General features: G+C 37.1%; 1 protein-coding gene across 1 annotated transcript in view; it reads right to left on the reverse strand.

Moving 5' to 3' along the window:
* Positions 1-2,026: 2,026 nt before the first annotated feature.
* The window catches only part of Sox102F (transcription factor Sox102F), a 669,258-nt gene continuing 651,995 nt past the window's right edge, over positions 2,027-19,289 (reverse strand). The window contains exons 5-10 of the mRNA XM_067143137.2: positions 18,901-19,065; positions 16,850-17,204; positions 13,026-13,214; positions 10,302-10,352; positions 8,255-8,407; positions 2,027-2,490 (exon numbers count right to left, since the gene is read on the reverse strand). Of these exons, the coding sequence (XP_066999238.1) occupies positions 2,027-2,490; positions 8,255-8,407; positions 10,302-10,352; positions 13,026-13,214; positions 16,850-17,204; positions 18,901-19,065 (1,377 nt within the window). The remainder of the gene's footprint in view (positions 2,491-8,254; positions 8,408-10,301; positions 10,353-13,025; positions 13,215-16,849; positions 17,205-18,900; positions 19,066-19,289) is intronic.

The raw sequence follows: 19,289 nt of genomic DNA on the forward strand, positions 1-19,289 counted from the left end.
GCTGTTGAGTTTATACAACAGAATGTTTGCAGATACAAATACATCACACAATTCTTTACTGAACTGTGAGGACTTGCCGGAAGTCGAAGCAACGGAAGGCAGTAAGTGCTGAGTTGCAGGTTTATTTGAAACACGCTGAAGAGCAAAAATGTGTTTATCGTGACCGATATGTTGTATGCTTCTTTCAGCAGCTACTTTAGTTCCACACAGTTTGCAAAACAATATGCTTCCATTGGTAGAAAACACATTGTCACCAAATTCAGATATTAGTTGTTTTAAATGCACTGACAAACTCAGTTTTATTTTAGACATTTTGAAAGTGGCAATGAACTAATATCTTCCGTCGTGAACTATGCAGAACGGAGACAAGAATATCCACCCCTTCCCCTTTCTAGCCCGCCACAGTTCACCTTGGTCAACAGAGCAGGTAACATTCCATTCTGCTAATAACTGGTTTGCGACAAAAACAAGAGCATCTGTATACCTACCACCATAACCTTCTGCATCCAAGTTATACTTTTTACTACTAATAGCAATTCTGAAATATTTTATTTTCAAAATTTTAAATTATCTTGTATCAGCTACTAGCTTGTTCATAATTCTGAGGGACGTAACCACCTCATATAAAGCAGTGACATTACTAAACTGGACAAAAAAAGACCTTAAAAGGTTGATTTCTCTAAAATATGACCCAAAAAATCTACCAAACTTAAAAAAAAGCTCTTAAAATGGAAAAGTAGCAAAAAATTCAAAAAGATGCAAAATAAAGATGACATATTTGAAGACAGGGTGGTCGGCTGGAGTTTCTATGTACTTCAGCATTGTTTTAGACAGCTCAGTAAAATAGATGACATGTCATCAACATCCGGGCCCCATTTATAAGTAAGAAATCAGCATAATTTCACATGCAAAGAATTTCAGATATAAAATTTTAAAATCCAAAGCTGCTAATTAGTATTAATTGGCAATTAAAGTCAATACAAATATAAATTTATTGCAGATAAATTTTTAAAATAGAAACCTTTCACCTATTGATTCTCGCATTTTTAAATGAACAAATATAAATCTGAATATCAGGCAGGCTTTTCTTCCACAACACCTATTTTCCTTTTCCACTGATAATTTCATCTGGTCATCCTGTATATCCAATATCAAAAAGCTATTAAAAATAAAATGCTCATTTGATAAATACAAACTTTTAAACAGTGTAAAAGAATACAGAGAAATTCTTTCAGATTATGGCCGAGTATTCTTTCAGGGTGTAAACAGCATTGAATTTTTGGCATTTGAACATGAAACAGCCTGCTGTTGGTAAAAAATAGCAAGATTTACTGATCATTGGTTATATAATTACTAAATTTTTAAGTTGTTCTGAAAGGAAGTAAAAGGAACTAGAATGTCACTATTTCACTTGACCGTAAGTCACTAAAATGGTCCAGATGACTTGTGGTCATACCATGGGATATCATGGCACACTGAATTATCACAACCTGCAATTGAAGACTTCTCTTTGATATATTTTTAAAAAAAGTAACAAAACAAAGAGAAACATAAACAAACAAAACAACAACTTCTTCATCAGAATCCACCACTTCTCTTGAATGCTCTCGTGAAGAGTTTCTAAATCACAATAAATCACCGAGAACACACAAACACTTACACATTTGAGCCCAACTGTTTCTAGAGTTCATAGCAACATAGAAATTATATGGGACATATTTTTCTTAGAATTTTTCTTAGATCTGAACCACTCACTGTTTTTAAGTGACAATTTAGATTATCACTTCATATTGCAACAAGACTGAGAGCCCATCAGATTCTATTGAAGATTGTGCCTCCCATTTCACTCGTCAGTTTCTATGGCTCTCAATATTTTAGGCCTTCATGCACAATCACATGATTGAACTAATACAGGTAGCTGCTCAAACAGACAATTCTGTGAAGTATAAATGTACCTTGCAGATACTATACAGGGCTAACACAGCCAGTATCTCTCTTACGGTTTTGAGAGAAACCACAAGAAAGTTCAATCCTCGTCATGGTGCCTAGGGCTTGCATCGATACCAACGGAGCCTGCCGTATCAGGAGAGAAATTGAGCATATCGGTAGGGGAGAGACTGTCCGGTGGGTAATAGAAAGGACCGGAGTGTTCCGAGCTGGGGCCAGCCCCATTGGTTACTGTCCCAGAAGGTGGTGAAGACGACATTCTACCACCTGACGAAGGACCAGGAGAGGCCATGTCTGGTGAGAGGAAACCCATATCTGGACCGCTTTCACGACACCAGAGTTGACGCATCTCTTGACGACGCTGTCGCATAAGTAACTTGTACTCCGAAATACGCATTTTCTTTCCATCTACAATGCAAGTTCTTTTAGGGCGAGGTCTATATCGATAGTCTGGATGTTTCTCCATATGAAGTTTTGATAACCTGGACTGCTCTTCATAGTATGGTTGCTTCTCTGCATTGGACATTGCTTTCCAACGAGCACCTTAAACAAAAAAAATAAAAACAAAAATTTATTAATCTGTACAAAATTCACAGCATTCACAATGAATTATCATGTTATTAGAATGATGTTTCAGATTTAAAACAGGATATGTGAATAAATCATTCAAAATTTGTTTTATTTATTTATTTTCAGTTATAAGAGAGCTTTTATTACCATTATAATAGCAATTCATACTGTAAAGTATTAATAATACCGATCAAATAGAACAAAAACTATTAGAAATCTAAGTATTAACATGTAAAAATTAAAACAAATCGCAAATAATAAAAAGAAAGAAAAAAGAAAGGTTTAAAACATAATAAGGTAGACATTTCTACGAAAATACTGAAGGAAACTGAACTCCGAAACAACACAGAGCACTATAATTACATTGATTAGAAATGTTTAGCACAATATAAAATAGTATGAGAGTTATATCAAACAATACTATGCCCAAGCGAAATGGCTACGCGCTTTGAATCGTATAGTTGAAAGCTTGCATTCAGAAGATAGTGTGGTTTGAACCCCACCATCGGCAGGCCTGAATATAGTTTGCTGTAGTTTCCCCATTTTCACACTAAGCAAATGCTGGGGCTGTATCTTAATTAAGGCCATGGTTGCTTCCTTCCTACTCCTAGCCCTTTCTTACACCACTGACACCATAAAACCTCTCTGTGTTGGTGTGATGTAAAATAAAATGAAAGAAAAAGTCAACACGATGGACTCCCTATATTTCACGATTTGATCCATTCTTTTGGTCGTGCTTGTACTCGGGGACTTGGTAAAATTTTGAGCTGATCATTTTTTGCATTAGGAAGTGTACATATACTGAAAGACCTGTTAATCAGACAGTACCAGTAAAAAGTAAAAGAAAATTCAACACTGTTCACCAGAAGAAATGTGGTTGTTCAAAAATATGTTCCATAAGAAATATATTACTTTATTATGAATTATGAACACATACACAGCATAATAGGAAGTACTGTAATTAAAAATCAGTGATTTGTTCTGATTTTAGTAAGTAGCCATGAAATTTCACAATTGACAATTTTTGCATGTTCATTGTTAAGCACCCCTATGGCACTACAGCCCTAATGGGCTGGACAGCAGATTACAAGGTGAAGCATGGTTAGTGCAACAAATCCTCTCAGCCATTACAGTATTCTCAACTTTCTAGATCAGGGCCACTATCTCACAGTCTGAGAGTTCCTCACTTGCTTGCACTCAAACTGAGGCGATCTCAAACCAGCCCTCTCAGATTCAGGTAAAAATTTCTGATCTGGCCGGGAATCCAACCTGGGGCGTCCGGCTAAGAGGCTACCCCTACCCTTAGACTGCAAGGCTGGCTCACTGTTAAGCAATGTAATCGTAATACTAATAACAATATTGGATATTAAACCTTTCACACCATCCGTTTAGAAGTCGGTAAAAGAAATACAGAAAGCAATACAGTATATGCATTATTGTAAAGTAACCTTAACCCTTTCCCTGCCAAGCTAAAATGCTGTAGTAGTGCTAAAACTGCCAACCTAAATTAAGGCAAAATGTAAGGTCTTTCTGAAAATTTTGTTCGCCTCAGTTTTGAAACTATATAGATGAATTTTTTCATGATTCATGATATATCCATGTATATGTCCTATGATTTACTTTGTTAGTGCTTAGGTCTTTATGTTAAAAAACAAATTAATGAATTATTAATTTCCACTTTCTGTAATTAATTTTGCAAATTTAAATTAATATTTGGCATAGTAATAATTATTTCACATACATGTTAATATCACTGTTAGAATCACAGAACTGTGTTGTCTTTTAATGTTAAAAATTTAAATCTCTATGTTTTAAACTGTCCAAATTATTTTAGTTTTTAAAACTGAAAATTCTGGTAATGTTCATTGTCATGCTGACTTGCATTTCACTGGTTAACATTAAGGTCATTGTCATCTTCACTTTTGTCTTTAGTAGTAATGGCAGTCAGGTCTAGAAAGCCAAGAATAACAGCCGAGAGGATTCGTCGTGCTGACCACACGACACCTCGTAATCTGCAGGTCTTCGGGCTGAGCAGCAGTCGCTTGGTAGGCCAAAGCCCTTCTAGGGCTGTAGTGCCATGGGGTTTGGTAGTAGTAGTAGTAGTAGTAGTAGTAGTAGTAGTAGTAGTAGTAGTGTCCGACTCGTTGGCTGAATGGTCAGCGTACTGGCCTTCGGTTCAGAGGGTCCCGGGTTCGATTCCCGGCCGGGTCGGGGATTTTAACCTTCATTGGTTAATTCCAATGGCCTGGGGGCTCGGTGTTTGTGCTGTCCCCAACATCCCTGCAACTCACACACCACACATAACACTATCCTCCACCACAATAACATGCAGTTACCTACACATGGCAGATGCCACCCACCCTCATCGGAGGGTCTGCCTTACAAGGGCTGCACTCGGCTAGAAATAGCCACACGAAATTATTAGTAGTAGTAGTAATTTGAGGAAGGATAACACCATTAGGCCTAATATCTGTCACATGAACTATTACTGTCTGTCTAGAAGATATATCACTGTCACATCCTAACAATATAGCCTGAATGTATTTTTTAACACAAGTCTTCCAAATAATGTTTTACCACCTTACCCTACACAAATCTGCAGTATAATATGCAAAAGACATGATAAAAGCAAACAAACTTGCTGCGCAACGTTCGTGGTGCACATGACATAGCCAGCAGGTGCCAACCTTTCAAAGAAATAGAAAATAAGAATGTTATATTCTCTTTGTCGGAAGAAGGTATTTACTTGTAGTTAGAGATACCATGGATCAGCCAACATGCATACACAAGTCATCTGTTGTGTTAAACCTGAACAAACGGTATTTGAAACACTTTACGGCATCAGATCTCATCGGATCGTGGCAGTTTTACGATTCACAAACCATCGACAAGTATATGACATGATTTGTCACTTGTTTGTTCTTCTCCATCGTATCTATCAACCCATTGGGGTACTCTTCTCCTTCTGAGTTTGTCCTCTGTTCCTAGTCTTTTATCACCAGTCTTCATCTTTATCATTTTCTCCCTTCCCTTTTCCTACCTTTACCCAGCTTTCTTTTTGTCCTACACTTCCCATATCAGAACTAAAGATCTGTCTAAGATGGTTCATCCTGCACTCCTGAAGAAGCTGGAAAGCATAAATGAGCTTGGGGCCGATGACCTTGGATGTTAGACCCCTTTAAACAACAAGCATCATCATCATCATCATCATCATCATCATCAAAAATGAGCTCGTCGGGAGCCAAAATGAAATGGATGTAGAAGAATTGGGACTGTCGAGAGGTTTTGCAACTTGCAGTGTATGAAGATGTTTCTGATGTTTGTTGTGTCTGCTTTTCCTATTACTCCCTTTTCTAACACTGATCTGTCATTGTATTTACCCCATTATGTGCTCTTTTTCATGTTTCTCTCTCCACAATGTGTTTGAGGCACATGGTTAAAACAGTAATACAGTATTCACTCTATACTCAGTGTTCTCCCTAGAACCTATTCAATGGGCCATTTTACAAACCACCTGGTTAACATAGTCTAGATATGTGCTAGTTACATTATAAATACAAATTTGAGCCAATGGGTGCTCCAATTTAAAATGTAAATACTGTAAATCTGTTTATTTAAATGATTCGTCTTAATTATTATCAGCATAATTGCATCAATTACACTGGAGTTTAAAGGTTTAACTTGACTGTCACGTTAGTGTCATGCGCAAGCGTTGTCTTGATTAGCGTGGAATTACACGCGAGCACTCAATTCCACATGACGTCGAGAACTCGCATGGCACTCCGCAGCAACCAAGTAGTAAGTTCCGGTGTTACATGATTACGAATGAGCAGTGGAAAACATTCAGAATACTCTGATATGTCTTTTTTGTGACATTAACACTAATATAGTTCAATTTTGCAGTTAATGTTTACCTTGTCTGATATTATTATTAATGCCCTGCGGAGAATAAATTGAAAAGTTATCATATTAATTTTTTACATTGTATTCCCCACCCAGTTACTCATTCCTACCACCATGCTAACAAATTTTTCTGGGGAGAAAAATGCAATAATAATAATAATAATAATAATAATAATAATAATAATAATAATAATAATAATAATAATAATAATAATAATAATAATAACTGAAGAGATAGGAAGTACATTCAGAAATCAAGAATCGATACATGCACAGCTCAACAACGCGTGCTCGAAAATTATAATGCGAAAATGCGTATTTCCACTAGGAAATATTTAGAGCCGGGATGAGTGGCGCTGGCTTTCTGACTCCAGTTGGCAGGTTCGATCCTGACTCATTCCAGTAGTATATGGTGTTCGAGAATTGGGAAGATCCAAAGGAAAGCGGAGAATTCCTCAAGGCAGTATTTTTGGACCTTTATGCTTTCTTATATATATAATCAATGATATGAGTAAAGTTCGGCTCCATGGCTAAATGGTTAGCGTGCTGGCCTTTGGACACAGGGGTCGCGGGTTCGATTCCCGGTAGGGTCGGGAATTTTTGGCTAATTTCGCTGGCACGAGGGCTGGGTGTATTTGTCGTCTTCATCATCATTTCATCTTCATCACGACGCGCAGGTCGCCTACGGGAGTCAAATCAAAAGACCTGCAACTGGCAATCCGAACATGTCCTCGGACACTCCCGGCACTAAAAGCCGTATGCCATTTCATTTCATATGAGTAAAGGAGTGGAATCAGAGTTAAGGTTTTTTGCAGATGATGTTATTCTGTACAGAGTAATACATAAGTTAAAAGATTGTCAGCAACTGAAAAATGAACTCGATAGTGTTGTGAGGTGGACAGTAGGGAGCTATATGATGATAAACGGGTTTAAAAGTCAGATTGTGAGTTTCACAAATAGGAAAAATCCTCTCAGTTTTAATTATCGTGTTAATCGTGGTGAAAGTTCCTTAATGGAGTCATTGTAAGTACATAAATGTCAATATGAGGAAAGATCTTCACTGGGGCAATCACATATATATGATTGTAAATAAAGGGTACAGATCTCTGCATATGATTATGAGTGTGACTAGGGGTTGTAGTAATGTAAAGGAGAGGGCATATAAGTCTGTGGTAAGACCCCAACTAGAGTATGGTTCCAGTGTATGGGACCCACACCAGGATTACTTGATTCAAGGACTGAAAATAAGCCAAAGAAAAGCAGCTCGATTTCCGACAAAAGAGTAGCGTTACAAAAATATTATTATTATTATTATTATTATTATTATTATTATTATTATTATTATTATTATTATTATTATTATTGAAGCTTGGATTTTTAAGCACTAATAGGTTAGCCTGATCTACAGTTATGAAAGTGTGTTGCATAAATTCTAGGGGTTTTGATAGGCCGTACCCTAATATTTATGCAAATCTCATTGCAGAATTGTTGTACGGGCTAGAAGATATTTGCTACTCGCTTGAATAAAGTTGCATAATCATTATTGCTGAACTCTAACACACCACTCTGGTTTTCTGTTTGTGTCTGGCACACCCTCCTAGTAAGACTGCTAGAATCAGCACAGACCTAACTTGATTTTATTATAATTTCCTCTTATCCTTTAACCTGAATAACCAGAATGAAAAGAATAGATCAAAAGAAATGTTTTAGAGATCCACACCTAGGTGACAAAACTAGATGATGATCAAATTATTAGCTAAAGAGTGACTTTTCCTAGGCCAAAAATAGTATGAATTGGCTCAGATGTTATGGTAAAACAACATTCATAACTTACCTAGTATTTTAGATATGTTAGAATTGTGCATATCTGGACAGGCCTTGAGGATTTTCCGTCTTTCATCCTTAGCCCACACCATAAATGCATTCATTGGTCTCTTTATATGAGGTTTATTTTCACCTTCTCTCTTCTGCTGCCGAACTATTTTGGCTGAAAAAAAAAAAAAAAACAGAATTATACTTCCATAATAATACTTTTAATATTACTTTATAATATTTACTTAAAAGCTTATTTGTGCAGTTATTTGTACTTGATTGGACTGTTATGACTCAAAGACCTTGTGGTGAAAGATCAACTGAACAATTCCATTTTTGTAAATATTATAAATGTGAAGTTGAATATTATTCACTATTTGTAGACTTGAGGTGCATAAATATGATTACAGTGGACACAAACTCAATTCTCTCGGTATAGTGCTGAGTTTGGTCAAATACTGTGTTCTGCAGTGAGTAGGCCTACCACTATCTGCTATACTTGGATCACCAGCACAGGTATATTCTAGAATGGATATTCCATTACATGGAGCACACCTCAAAGGGAGTTTGTTTGGTAGTCTCTTTGAAGATCTCCATGGCATCCACTGATACAACAAACTACCATTTACCGGGCTGAGTGACTCAGACAGCTGAGGAACTGGCCTTCTGACCCCAACTTGGCAGGTTCGATCCTGGCTCAGTCCGGTGGTATTTGAAGGTGCTCAAATACGTCAGCCTCGTGTAGGTAGATTTACTGGCATGTAAAAGAACTCCTGCAGGAAAAAATTCTGACACCTTGGCATCTTCGAAAACAGTAAAAGTAGTTTGTGGAACATAAATTAACTAATATTATTATTAACAAAATACCACAACTATGACTGCAGTGTTGCCCTTCCTCATACAGCATTTTGAGGCTATGTCTTAGCAAGATAATGTCCAGTCACACATTGCAGAGGGGCCAATGACATAGATGTTAGGCCCCTTTAAACAATAAGCATCATCATCATCATCATCATCATCATCATCATCATCATCATCATCATCATCATCATCATCACATTACAGATGTTTAAAGTGAATACCTTTGTGATCATGATGTACTGTACTGTTACTTAATTGGTCAGCCAGATCTTACGTCCTTTCTCTTGTCGAATTTGTTTGCTCTCAGACAAGATTAACATCTCAGAATATGGACAGATGAGCCTACCAACTACTCACTATTTCTCATTCCATAGTTTGTTTTGTGTTTTTTTCCTCATTCATCCATTCAATAAGGACAGAATATAATTACATTCAAAAGAATATGCAGTGATTATTCATTTATTTGATGAAATTATTTTCGTGTACTGGAAAGCTACAAGATTCTACCTAATAAATAATATTATTACATGAACGAAAAATATATCGACGGTGTGAGCAATACCTTGTATTCTACAATTCTTTTTCAATCTATTATCCTCCTTAAGACTAGTCACACCTCCCAGCCACACATAGATACACAGTCCATCAAGACAATGTTCATTGTGTTCATTTTCCTGTGCAAATGTGTAAAGGAAAATGAACCTTACATGCATTGTACTGTATGTGTGCATAAATACTACAGTACAAGAACATATACATTCTTGCAGTACGGTAAAATTAGGCTCATTTTCCTTTACGTAATGGCATTGGAAAATGAATGCAACAAACATAGTTGTGAAGGACTGTACATCCATGTATGGCTGGGAGGCGTGACCGATCTTATGGATAGGAAAACCAAACCATTGTGGGTTATGAGGTACTGCTCATGCACTGTCAATATGTGAATTCTGAAGAAGTAAACAATCAGTTTGTTACTGCATAATATACCGTATTTACGCGAATAATCCCCGTCACCGAATGATCCCCACACCCTAACTTTAGGAAGGCTGATTTTGAAAAAAAAATGCCAACATTGAGTCAAATAAAACCCGCACTCCAATTTCGTGCCTCAATTTTTAAAATAAAAAATATGTGGGTATTATTCGCGTAAATACGGTATTTAGTAAATCCTAGAATTATAAGAAACTGTCTCTCAAACAAAATCTCACCTTTTTCACTACTCTCGTCAGGCATTTTGTACCCGGCATCAGGTCCCCACACTAGAAATAAGCAGATACATGATTTGATCAAACAAAATAAAAAAACTCAGAAAAGAACTCATGCAACACACAATATATTTATTTTTTTCAACCTAATGCTTCAGGAGCTGTAGTATTTAAAAACAGAGTATTTTCATAAACAACACAAATTTTAAACTATAGGCATATTTTTGCGCAAGTTCTAATTTATCAGTGCGATTCAAAAATAATATATACTGCAGTACATAATATTTTTCAATATGCCACTTGAAAAACTGAAGCAAAGCCAAGCAAAATGTCCAGCAGAGATTTCATAACCAAGAATTGTAAATGTATTGGTATGGTATTCACCCAATTAAGATTATTAATTGAAGAATTTTTAAACATGCGCAAAATCCTTATTGATAACAGGGATAGCCTACTCATAAATGTTCTGCATTCATTTAACATATCAACACTTGTTTGTGAACAGAAGTTTACACAAACAGGTATGTTATAAATAAAGTATGTACTGTACTCTGCAACAATATATATTTATTGTGTGTTGCAAACAGAAGTTTACACAAATATGTTATAAATAAAACCGGTCTAGAAAGCCAAGAATAATGGCCGAGAGAATCTGTTGTGCTGACTACAAAACACCTCGTAATCTGCAGGCCTTTGGTCTGAGCAGTGGTCGCTTGGTAGACCATGGCCCACTGGGGCTCATGCGCCATGAGTTTTGGTTTGGTTATAAATAAAATATGTACTGTACTCTATTGGATTGACTGAAGATCTCAACAGCCAGGATCATTTCATTAGAGAAAATCACCAGGAGTGTAAAAGAAATAAAAAATAAAAAGTGGGATTTTTTTGGAAGCACAACAAGCAACATTCAACTCATGTAAACAAATTGTACAGTAATGACACTAGGTCTATTAACCAGTAAGAGGGTTGCTTATCGTTACTTAAAGCCACTGACATGTTCCAGGTCCAGTATTGGCTATGCTCAAAGGCACAACTGAATTTGTCATTCCATAATGTTGTGTTGATGAGAATTAATGATGAATGTCCATTGTGAAATAGTTATCATTCATTGTTGGCATAATAACCTAATGCTCATGCACGTAGTTTATAGAATCTCAAATTTTGATTAATTAACTACAGATACATCAGAATTATCAATACTCTACTAGAATTGACTTTGTTACCACTTATATTCTCAAGTCGCCTCTTTGCAACTTGGAGGTAGCAAGCAAGTTGGCCATGCGGTTAGTATCATGCAGCTGTGAGCTTGCATTTGGGGAGATGGTGGGTTCGTATCCCACCGTCAACAGGCGCGAAGATGGTTTCCGTGATTTTCCATTTTCACACCAGGCAAATGCTGGGGCTGTACTGAAATTAAGGCCACGGCCATTGCCTTTCCTTTCTGTCGCCGATAACCTTTGATGAATTAGTGTGACGTCAAACAAATAGCAAAAGTTATTTTCTTTTATCATTTACTGAATTTTTGGCAATACTTGTTTTTATGAAGGATTTACTTTTAATGCCTCAATTTAAAATTTATTAAAGAAGGATTGAAAAGTAGTCTTATTCTTCTCTTATTATATCAAATTTTAATTTTTTTAAAATGTAACCTGTTAATCCTCCAGGGTTGGTTCTCCCTCCAAACAAAATGAGGTATCCCGCTTCAAGGGCAGTGGGAGACAGTTGGTCAGGGATACAACAGGCGAGGAGGATCAGAACCCTACCCAAGCAGCCTTACCTGTCATACTGAACAGGGGCCTTGTGGGGTATGGGCAGTTTGGAAGGGATAGGCAAGGAAAAGGGAAGGAAGCAGCCATAGCCTTAATTTAGGTACTATCCTGGCATTTTCCTGGAGAAGAAGTGGGAAACCATGGAAAATCACTTCAAGGATGGCTAAGGTGGGAATCAAATCAACTCTACTTCGTTGACCTTCCAATGCCGAGTGGACCCGTTCCAGTCCTCGTACCATCGTTCAAATTTTGTGGCAGAGCCAGGAATAGAACCTGGCTAATCACACTAACCACTTCACCACAGAGAAGGAGAAATGTTTACTATGGGTCAAAAATTGAAAAGTACGTGAGGAAATAGCACATTTTAACTTAGCTAATTGTCAACAAAACGGTAAATGCCTGGCAACATTTCTCCAACCGTAGAATCAGTTTTGGCATCAATAAACTTCACTGAAGACCTGCACTGTTACTTTTTCCTTTTTTTTTCCAAATTCATACTCTTCATCATTTATATTTCCCCTGCCATCTTTTATTAATCTAATAGCCTTATTATCTTCTAACTCCCAAACAAGAAAACATCAGACATTGAGCAAAAATTGTGACATGAATTTCTTCTTATAACAAGCCATCTGATGATGAATGACGGTACCATTTCATCAACAGAACATTGGTCAATAGATTTCTAATCTTTCAGCATAGTTAGAAGAGTCGCAGTTGTCTTCAGTCAAGTTTTTCTCTCTAGGATGTGGAGCAAAGGGGTCACTGTAAAGATGCACTGCAGTTTACTTTTTTCATATGACAGAAATCCAAAAGACAACAAGTCTATGATTAATATACTTTTTTAATTTTCTATTTCTATCAATTTTGAGTTTTTAAAAGTTATTTGGAGGCATGAGAAGAAGAAATGAACCGAAATGAAATGTGCACCATAATGTCTAAGGTAATGCAAAGTACTCACTTTGACATGCAGCCATGAAGTCGGTTTCCTCCTTACTGGCTCCTAACGGAGGTTCATCGCGGGACTTGGTTGAGCCAAGATGAGAGCTAGGCATGTACATATGTAGAGGGAAGGGATGGTGTTTTTCTGGTGAAATAAGGCTGTCCTTGCCTTGGACCAAACCCTGACTTGTAGGAAGACCAAGTTTCCCTGAAAATATTACCATCAATAAGGAGAATAGAAAGGGACATCTCATATCTGAAAACTCAGGGTTTGATATTTTGAATTTAATGTAAGTAACATCTTATCCACATCTACAATTTTTTTCTAGAGCTTTTATTCCAATTTGTTGGGAAAACTTAAAATGTTAAAGAACCATGAAACATGCAATTATTCCACAACTTAATTTTGATTTATATATTTTAAGCACCTGTAGCATAGCACAATTAAGTCTTGTATGTAGACAGGAATATGGAAAGGATCAGGTCCTGACATTCATAAATCTAACAAAGGCATATGATAGTGTTACCAGGGAGAAGGTGTGGGAAACCATAGTCAAAGAGAGATTGGGTACATGAACTGTAGAAATGGTGCAAGCAATGAACAAAAACTGTGTCAGTAGCGTACAGACAGACAGGTTTAGAAACGAAACTGGACTAAGACAGGGGAGTGTGCTGTCGTCTATTTTTTTTTTTTTTTTTTGGTAATGGTTATGGATAAAAATTATAAAGGAGACAAAGGAAGTGCATGGGAAATGGGAGATGAAGATACTACTATTTGTGGACAAAATTGTCATCTGGGGAGCAAACAGCAAGAAGTACAAGAACAACTTGATGCACTGAACAAGAAAATTGAAAAAGATGCTATGAAAATCAGTGCAGAGAAGAGCAAGACCATGGTGCTATTAAGAGGAGAAAGACAAGGGAAAGGCATTTTGAAAATTGGTGGTCAAAGCCTTGAAATTGTTGACAGTTTCAAATACCTAGGAAGTGAATTAATGCAGAATACAAGGCTAAATATGGAGCTTAGCAAGAGGGTGCAACAACAGGGCAATGCATTATACCAGACTGTCAGAAACTTTGTCTGTAATAAGGAAGTACTAAGGAAGTGTAAAGAGAGAATGTGCAAAATGCACACATGTTGACCTATGCCGCTGAGACCTAGACAACAAGTAGGGAGGAGGGTAGAATTCAAGCCAGAAAAATGAAATACCTAAGAAGTGAGATAAAAAAGACAGATTGAGAAACAATGCATGAAAGGAGGTTGGAATGGAAAACCTACATGAGACAGGAGTAAACTAAGATGGTTTGGACATATAAAGAGGATGGATGAAGAAAGAATACCAAAACAAATGATGGAAATTAAGTTTGAGGGAAAGAGACCGAGAGGAAGACTAGAACAAGGTAGATCGATTCGATAGAGAATTAACAAAGAAGAAAGCTGGAGTGGGACAAAATGATAGAAGAGGAATGGTGGAAGGAGAGAGGAAGGTGGAGACGTGCCATAAATGGCCTGACCCAGCATCAGCTGGATAAGGGGAGAGGACGATGATGATAGACAGATGGGAACATGAAAAGGAACATGTAATGGTTAAATACTATCACAGATCAGTATGGGAAGAGGGAGTAACAGAAAGTGGAGAGAGACAAACATAAAAACAAAAAAGGATAGGGATATTATACTCATCTTCATAATCCACCTACACCTCATCATCCCAGTTCTTCTATATCCATTTCTTCTCCACCCCTTTATTTTTTTCTATCTTTGTCTGGCTGTTTCTTATCCTACACTTCTCATACCAAGAATGAAAATGTATCTAAGATGGTCCTTCGATGTATGTTGATGCCTGGTTCCATGATGAAATGAGCTCTCCAGGTGGTGAGAAGAAATGATGCAGAATGACTGGGTTTGATGAGGAGAGATCTTATCTACATGAAGACAGCAGTGTATGAAGATGCACAGATTCATCATCATCATCATCATCATCATCATCATCATCATCATCATGAGTAGTAACCAACCACAGGCTGGGTCTGCTTATGTAGAGATTATTCTTGTCCTTTTGATGTTTTCATATTTGACCTTGTCTCCTCTTTTTTCTTACACTGGCTTGCTATTGTGTTTAACCCATTATGTGTTCCTTTTCATGTTCTTATCATTCCTATCTTTCTACATTTGACTTGTTACTGTTGTGTTCTCTTCCATTACTGACAATTTTACTGAAGTTACAATACATGTCATTGTCTTTTCCTAATTTTCTGAACCAAGATTCGAAGAACTCTTCCTCAGAAGGAAAATCAAGCAGAACTTAGTACTGTATTGCATGCAACAATTCAGCAATCCAGTATCATTATTTTTTAACTATAAACCTGACTAAGTCATGCTATGGTAGGCATAGCTATCAAACATATGCCAGTAGTCTCTGGCCATGATTGGGGTCAAACATAGGAAGACCAGATGTCCTCCTTTATCCGGACATGTTCTCCTTTTTAGATCATTGCCCAGGGTCCGGGTGGATTATTAAAAAAAAACATTAAAGAATTAAATCCACGAGTGTAATATGGTATATTCGTGTTCATTATATATAGGACTTTGGACGTTCATATACGCAATGAGTTTTACAGTTATTGAACCCAGGGATGTTTAATTTGTTTTGTTTAATTTGCCTTGCTATTTATGTGTTTATTTTGAATAAATTAGGATCTGTTTTAAATCAACTGTTGCCCATTATTCAGTAGATAGCTTCACCCATTATACAATGTCTGTTTATCGAAGTATATGTTCCCAAAATCTGAAATAGCGGTGTGAGTTCGAATTTTTCATAGAGGGTTAGGACCGGACACGCCTGAGTGGCTGGCTAGTTAGGGCATCACCAGATTTTGGTGGCTATATGGGGACAATACCTGTTCATAATACCTTGTGTTGTGATAATAGATGCTATTTACCACTTCGTATACTGCATGCTTTTCTCTCTGCAAATACCCCATCAGAACACTGCTATGTTAATGTATGACAGCTGATAACGTGACAAGCGACAAGAGATAACCGGGATTTGAAAGAAGCCTATTTTAAATGAATGGCGGTAAAAAGTGATATTGATTATTGTGAAGTTAAAAAATGTATTCTGTATTTGCAAGCTAAGTCTAAATCCTTTCAAACTGATGATGTGAAATCTTTTGATAAGTTCTGCAGTTTCAAACAATTCCTGAATGACAGTAGTAATGACCCTGAATTTAACAAGTTACCTGGTAGTCAGAAAAGGGCAAAGTATTTCAATTCATGTAAGTCAGTTGATTGTACTTTAAAGTTATTAAAACTTGCAGAATACTGTTTTTTTTCTATACCAGGACACAATGAAAATGTAGAAAGTCTACTTTTGTGGATCTCAGCACAACGGACTGATAATAGGATCCATTAAACCGTTTCAAAGTAGAGTATGTGAAAATCCTCTTAATGGTTCAATATAATCTAAAGGAATTTACATGTATCTTTTTACAAGTATAGGTTGGACACACCAAAACTCCTGAAGGCAACTGAATCTTCAGAAAAGTAGGTACCAGTTGGTGTGTTAATTAGTTTCATTGTTTAAATTTTGTAAGAATTTACTGTATAATAAAGAAATGGATACATTTTGATTATGTAAGTGGAAATTAGAATACAAGTCTAAATTCAGACTCTCAGTGGAGGATTTTTCTATCCTCTTTTTTTTTCAGCAATACCAATCACACAAAAAAAAAAAAAAATACAACTTGTGATTGGATTATGATTAATGAACATATGTATTCATAACTGAAAAGCATATCTTCACTATTTTATTCCTTACGGCTAATATTGAAGTATTTTACCTGTAGGAGGTAGTGGGCCAAGATGTGGTGGAAGTCCAGCATAAGGAAGGAAAGCCCGGGGCATCACGAGGCTGGGTGGCAGCAACTTGGGAGTTGTAGCTGCTACTGGCTGTTCTCCTAGACCGTGAAGTCCAAGTGGCAGGCCGTGAGGACTACTACCGGTGGCTGCTTTAGGCTTACTCAAGTTAAGTGGTGCATCTGGATCTGCCATAGGTGGCGGTGGAGACGCTGGAGCAGGTGTTAGCGTAGGAGGTGGTGAAGTTTTCTCCATACAGCCTGTTGCTGCTGTAGCAGACATATGAGCTAACTGAGCAGTGGCTGACACCCAGCTGGGTACCTGATGATGTGGAATCATCTGTTGATAAAGGAAGAAAGAAAATGAACAATGACTGAAACATTTCAAGTAGTTAATAATAATAATAATAATAATAATAATAATAATATGGCCTCAGCTATCATGCACAGGTATTTTGATTTTATGCCATGTAGGCTGCCTACATGTCAATTTTGATCTTCCATTTTACTCTAGCAGATGGCTGAGAAATTGATCTCTCTTGGATGATCTATGAAGATAATCCCAAAAATAAGGTCTCCTATTTTTTTTATAAATACATAGTCATTTTACAGCTTAAACATTTAGCTATTTGTCTACATAATCATCATTTTGGTCAATGCATTTTTGTAGACGCTGTGACAGTTTTTGTATGCCCATGTCAAACCAGCTTGCCCCCATAAAGTCGACCAACAATACCCCTTTTCGATCCCAAAACAAAGTTGTCATGATTTTACCGGCAGTCTGTGTTTGCTTGGATTTCCGCGTCTTTGGCGAAGAGGGATGCCGCCACTGGCGTGATTGTTCCTTGGTCTCAGGTGTAGAGTGGAACGCCCAGGTTTCGTCACCCGTGACAACTGAGTGCAAAAAGTTGTCCTGTTCGACTTCAAAGCACGAATCACCATACACTACTGTCAATTGGCGATGAATTTCAATCGGTTCAGTACATTTTGCTTTCAAAAACCAAATAACTGTGCACACTTCGCACTTGGCGGTAACATCCAACGGGAGCTCCATTCGCAACGGCTGCCAAGCCAAGAGCGAGTGCCTCACTGAGGCGTGCGCATGTTTATATGCAAGTGCGGGAAACACTCTTCACAATATTGTGACCAACAGCCACACGAAGAGAGTTCTGTATTTATTTAAAAAAATAGGATACGGTACCTTATTTTTGGGATTACCCTCGTATGGCTGAGTTCTAGTTAATTTTGTTGGGTAGGCCTAAACACCAAATATGTCACCAGAGATCTTTTGCTACAAGTGTGTTTCTTTCTTAAGTTCTTAAGTTAATGACCATGACTTCAGATTCAAAACTTGTGTAAGTGTTGTGTTATCGGAACTGCTTTATAATATGGAAGGCTGGACACTAATAAAGGCTTCATCAATGAACCAACTGCAAACTGTTAAAATGTGGATGTATCATAGAAAGTTTTCAAGGCCCATATGTAAACTGTGTCACCATTGAGGAGATACTCCATAAAATAAAACACAGGAAAGCAGCCTCTTTCGGTTACATTTTCTGAAGTGACAAATACAGTACAACCCGATGCAACCGATCGTAGGGAAAAATCCAGACCACCGAGCAAGTGGCTACATGGTTTGCGTCACGTAGCTACCAGCTTGCATTCGGGAGTTTGAACCCCACTGTTGGCGGCCTTGAAGATGGTTTTCCATGGTTTCTCATTATCACACCAGGCAAATGTCTTAATTAAGGCTTCCTTCTCACTCCTAGCCCTTTCCTATCCCATTGTTGCCATAAGACCTATCTGTGTCTGTGTAAGGTACAGCAAATTGTAAAAGAAATCCAGACCCTGGGACCCTGAATGTAAGAAGTTTAAACAAAAGTTCATTGGCATTATTTCACAGGTATTCATTCTGGAAAAATAATTGTGATTACAGATAGAAAATATTCCCCTATTTTATATCAGAAAAAATTAATTGTCCATTTTACAGTTTCCAGTAACATTTGATATTATTAAGACTGATTAAGAATACTTACATTTCCAGCCATGGAGGTGACAACTTTATTGCCTGGCGATTGCTGCATCTGGGGCATGCTATTTGGAGGCATACCGCGAAACTGATCCAGAAATGGGAGGAACATCAATGACTGAGGACTTGTCATATTTAAACCCTTAGAAGCATATTGTGATGAGATCTGGTTCTGAAACAGATAAGAATATTCACTTGATAACAAAACTGAATGACCTATATCATGAAGTGGCTCATTATATCTTAAACCCATTTTTTGTAGTTAGAACGAATAATTTTGGAGTAGACGGTAGAAGACATTCAAGAATCTTATGAGATAGGGGAGAAAATAAAATGCTTACTAAAATTATTGTAGTATATATTAAAACAAACTGGATGCTAGTTACATAAAAGATG

This window comes from Anabrus simplex, chromosome 3 (assembly GCF_040414725.1).
Source record: "Anabrus simplex isolate iqAnaSimp1 chromosome 3, ASM4041472v1, whole genome shotgun sequence".
Taxonomy (NCBI): Eukaryota; Metazoa; Arthropoda; class Insecta; order Orthoptera; family Tettigoniidae; genus Anabrus; species Anabrus simplex.